This window comes from Colobus angolensis, unplaced genomic scaffold (assembly GCF_000951035.1).
Source record: "Colobus angolensis palliatus isolate OR3802 unplaced genomic scaffold, Cang.pa_1.0 Scaffold369, whole genome shotgun sequence".
Taxonomy (NCBI): Eukaryota; Metazoa; Chordata; class Mammalia; order Primates; family Cercopithecidae; genus Colobus; species Colobus angolensis.
In genome coordinates, this window is record NW_012117032.1 from 2,694,740 (window position 1) to 2,703,733 (window position 8,994).

The 8,994-nt window shown below is 39.6% G+C and overlaps 1 protein-coding gene across 2 annotated transcripts in view; it reads right to left on the minus strand.

Moving 5' to 3' along the window:
* CDH20 (cadherin 20, type 2) overlaps positions 1–8,994 on the minus strand; it is a 216,660-nt gene that overhangs the window by 23,107 nt on the left and 184,559 nt on the right. For both annotated transcript variants that reach the window (XM_011953607.1, XM_011953608.1), the window contains exon 7: positions 3,894–4,147. In XM_011953607.1, coding sequence (XP_011808997.1) covers positions 3,894–4,147 — 254 coding nt within the window. The remainder of the gene's footprint in view (positions 1–3,893; positions 4,148–8,994) is intronic.

Below are 8,994 nucleotides of genomic sequence, written 5' to 3' on the forward strand. Positions count from 1 at the left end.
TGCTCCCAGCCACCAGGCCATGCTGCCTTTCTGATACATGGTCTACAAGAGATTGTCTAAGGAAACAAGACTTTATCTTTTAAAGATAAGAGTGTGTATTATGTATTAGTCAGTTCTCACACTGCTAATAAAGACATACCAAAGACAGGGTATTTATAGGGAAAGAGGTTTATTTGACTCATGGTTCAGCATGGCTGGGAAGGCCTCAGCAAACTTAAAATTGTAGTGGAAAGGGACGCAAACATGTCCGTTACATGGTGGTAGGAAAGAGAATGAGTGCCAAGGGAAGGGGGAAGCCCCTTACAAAACCACCAGATCTCGTGAGAACTCACTGTCATGAGAACAGCATGGGGGAAACTGCCGCCATGATTCAGTTGTCTCTACCTGGTCCTGCCCTTGACACATGGGGATTGTTACAATTCAAGGTGAGGTTTGTGGGGGGGACACAGAGCTAAACCATATCAGAGTGACAGCAAATAGTTGCCTTTTTAATAAAGAAAAACACATGCTTCAGAGTTCATTTGAAATTGACTCTTCAAGCATAAATTGTTATTTAATTTTAAAGTTTACTATTTTAAGAATTGAATTTTCTCTAAAATTAAAAAAAAAAAACCACTGAGTGGCTCGTGACAGTCTTCTCTTTCAGCTCCTACACATGCAGAGAGCCAGCCATGTGGTCCACGGAGCCAACTCCCTAATGGCAGCTCTCCCGGCTACAGGCATGATGCTGAGGGGAGAGGCAGCCTATGACAAAGCAGCTTTCTATACTCAGACCTACGGCACCGTAGCAAATGTCACAGATGGCATGGGAGAGGGAGTGATAGAAATAACTAACCCACAGGACCCCTGACAGCACTGCTGGGCCGACACACCAGGATCCTTCCTCAGAGAAGCCTCCCTCATCTAGGGTAATCCCTCTCCGATTTCCCCAACGGGGCCTGAATTGAGGGAATGATAGCCTTTGTTTCCCTGAATGGGATGCTGGGTCAATTTTCAGGAGGCAGGAGAAAAATTAAAGGTGTAGATACAGATGGAAAATGAGGAAATTGGGACACACTCATGAATTATGTAGGTGGTTTTCTTTTCTTAACCATTACATTCTAACCTCCTATGAGCAGAATGGGCATCATGCAGGTACAGAGCTACCCAGAGCCAGCAGTAGCTGGTGCTTTCTGGGCTCCCTGTGTGTTGCTTAGCTGAGGACATCCTCTGAATTTGGGAGCAGTTTGGAGGTGGGGCGTCAGGAGCAGGCTGGCTAAATCCACACACATTCTGGGAAGGAACTGGGGGGCAGGCAGTTTCCACATCAGCAGAAGCCTCTTTCAGTTGCCACATGGCTCAGTAGCCTGCTTGCCAGAAAGTCCTTGAGCACGTATTAAAAATTCAGCAGATCCAAACATTGTCTTTTCATGTACATATCACTGAATCGGGAGATTTTGTTTTGGGGCTTATAAGTAAATGGGGACCAGCGTGTATTCCTGAACACACCATCAACTTTCTAGAAAGGAGATTATAAAAGTCCTAATAATTTGTTAAATGGCCTTTTATCTGTAATATTTTAACTTCAGATGATGTGTTGATTTTTTGAATTATGTAATAGATATTTTCTCTTTAGGAATGTAAATCTCATTTATTCTTTGTAATAAAAATGCAGATGATGAATTAGCCATGCAGCATATAACTATACCCATTATTTTAAAAGAAAGTAATTTTAATTTGAAAAATAAAGATAAGAAGAGCAGTTTGGTGGAAGATAACAGAAGAAAAGAATTCCCAATGGGTTTTTAAATGAGAGCCAGAGAGTTAAGTTTTAGGTGCTTTTCCTTCTTGGAGTCTAGGACCCCCAATGTTCTTCTTGGGTCCAGGGACCATTCTTTGTTGCCGTTGGATAGTACAAAGAGTCAGGAACCTCATACATAGCAATAGGAATTCCTCTCTTTCTTTGCAACCAAAATGCGGAGGGAGAATTATCCCTGGATCTGATCATTGGAATTTCGCGTTGCCCCCTGTGCCTGAGCCATGTTTTGTTACTTCTGGCCTTGTGACCTTGTTCTCACCAATTTTTATCTCAGGATCTGCAGTCCTACCCCAGAACAGCCCAGGGGACCCTGCCCTGTGCCTCTGGCCTGTTCGCTCTTGCATTCATCCTGCCTGGGTTCTAGTGGAGTAGCCAGACACTCCAATGTGAACCTCCCTGATGCTAACACGTGTGCTGGCCAACTGATAGTTTTCAATTGGCCATCATCTGAAGCAGCATTTTCTGTTAGTCAGACAAGATTTCTTCATTTTGTCTACCTCATTTTACTTCATGCCAGTAGTGAAAGTTTTATTCTTTAAAGTTTCTCTCATACAGTTTTCTGTTACAGGAATAGATTAATTAGCCTATGGTGGATTAATACATATATAATTAATAAATTAGGATCAGAAGGTATATATTCTTGGCTTCTGCAAATACACATTTACAATAGAATCTGTTTTGTTTTCATTGTGATTGCTTTGGGGATAATATGGTTGCACTAATCTCTCCCCATCCTAGTTTATATTTAAAAAGCTTCAGGTTGAAATATAACATCTTTAAAGTTGTTATATAATACATTAGTTGCCTTTGAAAAAATCAAATACCAGAATTCCAACAAAATCATTTTTGCCATTTTAATGCCTGAACATGTAAAATGTTTACTGGTTGGTTAGAGGAAGTGAATTTGCCCTAGTACAGTTATTCTCTGGAGAAAGCCATTCTTGTTAAACTGCAGAAGCATGTTTTCATTAAATACAAAACAGCACTAGGTGAGAGAAGTAGCCGGCTGACAGAAAAGGCATTTGATAAACTGCGGTATGTTTAAAATGTGTGACCTGCACTATAGCCCCAGATTCATTTTACTGTGTGGCTTTCAACAATTAATGTGACAGATGGCTTCCAACAGCCTTGGAATTCTGATCTTTTGTGTCAAGCTTGATAAGTTTGGCAGCTGCTCTGGAAGGTTGTGGTGTCAACCTGTCCATCAGCTATTTGTACTTTAGTTCCAGTTGATGAGAGATGGCCATGACTGTAAGAGTATTTCTCATCTTCTTGAGAGGAAGCATCTTGGTTGGAATCTTTAATTCCAAAACATGCTTTGGAGAGAGAGATATGTGACATTGCCATACAAAGACCCATCCATCTGGCCAGTCTACAAGGCGTTGAAGTCACTGACAACAGAAGTAGTTTCTATGTCTGCTCTTTCTATAGTATGTGGAATATATATAGTATATATTGTTTTCCCCAGTTTTAAAAAGTAAAACATGTCAAAAATTCATAAAAGATGGAAGAATGCATAATGATTTCCTTTATGTTTACCACTGAGAGTCAACGGATTTTAACATTTTGACATCTGTGTGTCTGATTATACTTTATCTGAATCACTAGTTCTTAACCTGGGGTGATTTTGCATCACTTCCCTGGACATTTGGCAGTATCTGGGGACATTTTAGGTGGTTACAACTCAGAGAGTGCTACTGCATTTCACGGGTAAAGGCCAGAGATGCTGCTAAACATGGTTCAGTGCACAGGAGGACCCTTCCACAATAACACAGAATTATCTACCCCCAAATGTCAAGAGGACCATGATTGAGAACTAAAGGATGTGTGTTTGTGTATGTGTGTGTGTGTGTGTGTGTGTGTGTCTGAACCAACTGAAAGTGAGTTGTAGACATAATTGCACTTCACTTCTAAATAACCTGACAAGGCCATGTTATGTAAAGAAAAAAAAAAAAACAACACAAAAAACTCAAAGAGAAGAGTCTCCAGAAATGGGTTAGAGAAGAAAGACACAAAGGGAAAAGTGCTAGAAAATTACATACAGGGGAAGGGAAGAGTCCAGCATATAAGGAAAAGGTGAAATCTGTTGGAAAACCTGATTGAGTTGTTGGTCACATCTGGGTCCTTGGCAGAAATGATCTGTATGGTTGTTCCAATCGCCACATCCTCAGGCACCTCCACAAAGTAAAAGCCAGGTTCAAACACGGGGGGCTCGTCCACGTCTTCCACACTGATGTGCACTGTTGTTGTGTCCTGAAATGGGCCCAAGTTCAGAAAACGCATCTCTAGGTGAGGATTGGCTCCCTCCACCTTTAAGGTGTAGCTTTTCTTGCTTTCAAAACTCAAGGGCTGAAAAGTAATGACAGGAAAGTTGATTTGCCACTGAGGTTCAAGATTCAAAATATGTCGAGGTTCAAAAGGATGCCCAATATTGATGGTCGGTGGGAAAATTCTCCGGTTCATTAAGTGGGAAAAAGGTAAAGGGGAAAGAAGGGAAATCTTTGTCTTGTTCTGTAGTTCTTGGTCTTAGTGTCAGTTTCAACACTTTGGGTAAAGAAGGTAAGATGTCAGTCACTGCAGATACAGTTAAGGAAGCCAGTTTGATAATAGTTTGCCCGTTTATTCTGGGCAAACTTGGCTTTAACTTGTCTACTTTTCAATCAGCCTGGTCTTTAGAGAGATCCTAGGAATGCCCTCAGTCGTGGGCCCAATTTGCCTGGGACTGTCTCAATTCTAAAATGAAGAGTTTCATTTCCTAGGACTCTATTCTGTTCCAGACAAACCAGGACAGTTGGTCACCTTATCTTTAGAAGTGCTTGCTCATTTGAAAAGACTTGACAACAATTAAGAGCAAGTTTGTTTTCCAAACACAAACTTCCGTATATATTCCATATATCTATTCTTTCTCTCTCTCTTTCTTTCTCTCTCTCTCTCTTTCTTTTCTTTCTTTCTTTCTTCCTTCCTTTCTTTCTTTCTTTCTTTCTTTCTTTCTTTCTTTCTTTCTTTCTTTCTTTCTTTCTTTCTTTCTCTCTCTTTCTCTTTCTCCCTTTCTCTCTTTGTCTCTTTGTCTCTTTCTCTCTCTCTCTTTCTTTCTTTCTTCTAGAATATTCATGCAACTGAGGCCTAGGCTTTTGTTTTTTTCCTTAAAAAAATTATTCTTGAGTACAAACGCAATATTGATTCTTTACAAGAAACTGTGCCACACAGGGTTCTGAGGTGCTGTGTCAGATCAATGTTTGTATATTTAGTTCATCATACGCAATCCCTTTTATTGTTACTATTACTTTTTGAGGTGGAGTCTTGCTCTGTCACCCAGGCTAGAGTGCAATGGCGCGATCTCAGCTCACTGCAGCCTCCACCTCCCAAGTTCAAGTGATTCTCCTGCCTCAGCCTCCCAGGTAGCTTGGATTACAGGCATGTGCCACCATACCTTCCTAATTTTGTATTTTTAGTAGAGATGGGGTTTTGCCATGTTGGTCAGGCCAGTCTCGAACTCCTGACCTCAGATGATCCACCCTCACCTCAACCTTCCAAAGTGCTGGGTTTACAGACGTGAGCCACCACACCTGACCGACAATCCCTTTTAAAACCCTTATTTGACCTTTTAGAGTTGAAGAACCCCAAGACTCAGGAAGCTCAGAAGCCTAGTGTACGCTGACGTGTTCATAGCTCATCCACAAGGACTTTTAATTTTGTCTGTAAAATTCCATTGCATAAAATATAATTTTTTGGTTGTTCTCTTTTTTGATTGATTCCTGTCTTCAGAATTTTTTTTTGTAATTTTCAAAATAAATACAGTGCTCCAGGGCAGAGCGTGAACTTAAAATGCCATTTCTGAAGAATAATCTATTTTTGTTTAAAGCTGATGAACATGTGTGTTTCAAGCAACAAATATTTCAGAGCATCAATATTTTTAAAAAATCTCGGAATGTTAAGTCCCACAAAATAACAGTAGATAGCAAAGCAGTTACTAGAACGTAAAAGTTGTGTGTCAACTTTTAAGTAATAACTTATATTTTTCTAGCTAAACATCACTTTTTTTCATAAAATATGTTGAATGGCAGCACATTTCCTGTTAGAGAGAGACATGTACCCATTTAAACAACTGCTTTGCTTTTCAGAAAAAAATATCTCTAGGTGTTGCTTTAACTAGATTTGTTCTTTTCTTTCTTAAAAAAAAAAAAATCAACTTTTTGGCCAGGAGCAGTGGTTCATGCCTGTAAGTGCAACCTTGTAGGAAGCTGAGGTGGCAGGATCTCTTGAGGTTAGGATTTGGAGACCAGCCAAGACAACATAATGAGACCCACATCTCTACCAAAAATACAAAAACTTAGCTGGGCATGGTGGCATGTGCCTGTAATCCCAGCTATTTGGGAGGCAGAGGCGGGAGGATGGTTTGAGCTCAGTTTAGAGTGAGCTATGATGGCACCGCTGTGCTCTAGCCTGAGTGACGGAGAGACACCTGTCTCAAAAAAATTACATTAAAAATGGATACTTAGTAGATTTACATATTTTCAGGGTACATGTAATAATACATTCATAATAATTGCTATTTTCAAATTTTAATAATTTTTTTTGTTTTGTTACTGTTGCTGGGTTACTGCTTATTTAGTATTTACTTAGTGCCAGACATAGTGCTTCTTGTTTCATGGGTCGCCAGCCATTTCCATCCAAACCAGGAAGCCCCATTCAAACCAAGAAGCCCATCTCCGCCAGCCAGCCTGCCTCCCTAGTTGTCATTGAAAAGGCAAAGTTTTCACAAACAGGGAAAGCTGCCAGTCAGATTAATGATATGTTTGAAGGACTATTTTACCAGCTCACTTAATGCTTGCTCCCTAAATCAAAACATTTTTCTTTCCTGGTAAATTACATTTATACGCTCTTAAAATTCTTTATGTATTTGTAACACAGTTGTGGACAATGTTGTTCATGTTAGGTTTGAGCTAGGCAAAACTTGTTTTCCCTTTTAATTTTAAATCGTTTTTCTAATTTTGTGTGAAATTTGTATGTTTTAAAAAATAAGATATTTACATACATTTATATATTTACATACATTACATACATTAAAATTTTTAGTATAAAATTTGCAGGTTTTGAGTAGTGTATTGAGTCATGTGTCTACAGCAATAATCAAGCTGTAGAGCTGTTTCATCACCCCCGTGACCCTCACTCTGTGCCCCTTTGTAGTCAACCTCTCCCCTGCCACCCAGCCCCTGGCAAACACTGATTTAAGTCCTGTTTTTATTGCAAGAATGTCATATAATGTCATATAAATTACATTCAGTATGTAAGCTTTTGAGTTAGGGTTCTTTCACTTAGCATTTGAGATTCATCCATGGTGCATGAGTGAGGAGTTGTTTTTTTTTTTTTTTTTTGAGACAGTCTCACTCTGTCACCCAGGCTGCAGTGCAGTGGTGTGATCTGGGCTCACTACAACCTCTGCCTCCTGGGTTCAAGTGATTCTCTTGCCTCAGCCTCCCAAGTAGCTGGGACTACACGTGTGTGCCACCATGCCTGGCTAATTTATGTATTTTTAGTAGAGGCAGGGTTTCACTATGTTGGCCAGGCTGGTCTTGAACTCTTGACCTTAGGTGATAGGCCCACCTCGGCCTTGGCCTCCCAAAGTGCTAGGATTACCGGCGTGAGCCACTATGCCTGGTGAGTTTGTTCTTTTTTATTTCCAAGTAGTATTCTATTGTATGTATATACAACAGTTGATTTATCCATTCTTCACTAGAGATAACATTTGTGTTTTTTTCCAATTTCTGACAGTTATGAATAAACCTGCTATAAATATTTGCATACAGGGTTTTTGTGTGAGCATAAAATTTCATTCCACTGGGGTAAATACCCAGGAGTGGAGTTGTAGGATTGTAAATATATTTTTAACTTTATAAGAAACTTCCAGATGAATTTTCAGAAAGGCAGTACCAGTTTGAATTCCCACCAGGAGTATATGAAAGCTCTAGTTTCTCCACATCTTTGTCAGCACTTGGTTTTGCCAGTTTTAAAATTTTTATGTATCCTAGTGTGTGTAAAGTGGTATCTCATTGTGGTTCTGATTTGCACTTCCTTACTGCCTCGTGATGCATCTTTTTATGTCTTCTTGAAGAGGTCTTTGTATATTCTTTATTCAAGTCCATTATCAGACATATGATTTGCAAATATTTTCTCCTAATCTGTGATTTGTCTTTTCATTCTCTTAACAGTGTCCTTTTTAAAAATTATTATTATACGTTAAGTTCTGTGATACATGTGCAGAACGTGCAGGTTTGTTACATAGGTATACACATGCCATGGTGGTTTGCTGCACCTATCAACCCGTCATCTACATTAGGTATTTCTCCTAATGCTATCCCTCTCCTAGCCCCCCACCCCGCGACAGGACCTGGTGTGTGATGTTCCCCTCCCTGGGTCCATGTGTTCTCATTGTTCACCTCCCACTTATAAGTGAGAACATGCAGTGTTTAGTTTTCTGTTCATATGTTAGCTTGCTGAGAATGATGTTTTCATCCATGTCCCTGAGAAGGACATGAACACATCCTTTTTTATGGCTGCACAGTATTCCATATTGTATATGTGCCATATTTTCTTTATCCAGTCTATCATTGTTGGGCATTTGGGTTGGTTCCAAGTCTTTGCTATTGTGAACAGTGCTGCAATAAACATACGTGTGCATGTGTCTTTATAGTAGAATGATTTATAATCCTTTGGGTATATACTCAGTAATGGGATTGCTGGGTCATATGGTAATTCTGGTTCTGTGATCCTTGAGAAATCACCACACTGTCTTCCACAATGGTTGAACTAATTTACACTCCCACCAACAGTGTAAAAAACATTCCTATTTCTCCACATCTTTTCCAGCATCTATTGTTTCCTGACTTCTTTAATGATCGCCATTCTAACTGGCATGAGATGGTACCTTAATATGGTTTTGATTTGCATTTCTCTAATAACCAGTGATGATGAGCTTTTTTTTGTATGTTTGTTGGCTGCATAAATGTCTTCTTTTGAGAAATGTCTGTTCATGTCCTTCACCCACTTTTTGATAGGGTTGTTTTCTTTTCTTGTAAATTTGTTTAAGTTCCTTGTAGATTCTTGATATTAGACCTTTGTCAGATGGATAGACTGCAAAAATTTTCTCCCATTCTGTAGGTTGCCTGTTGACTCTGATGATAGTTTCTTTTGCTGTG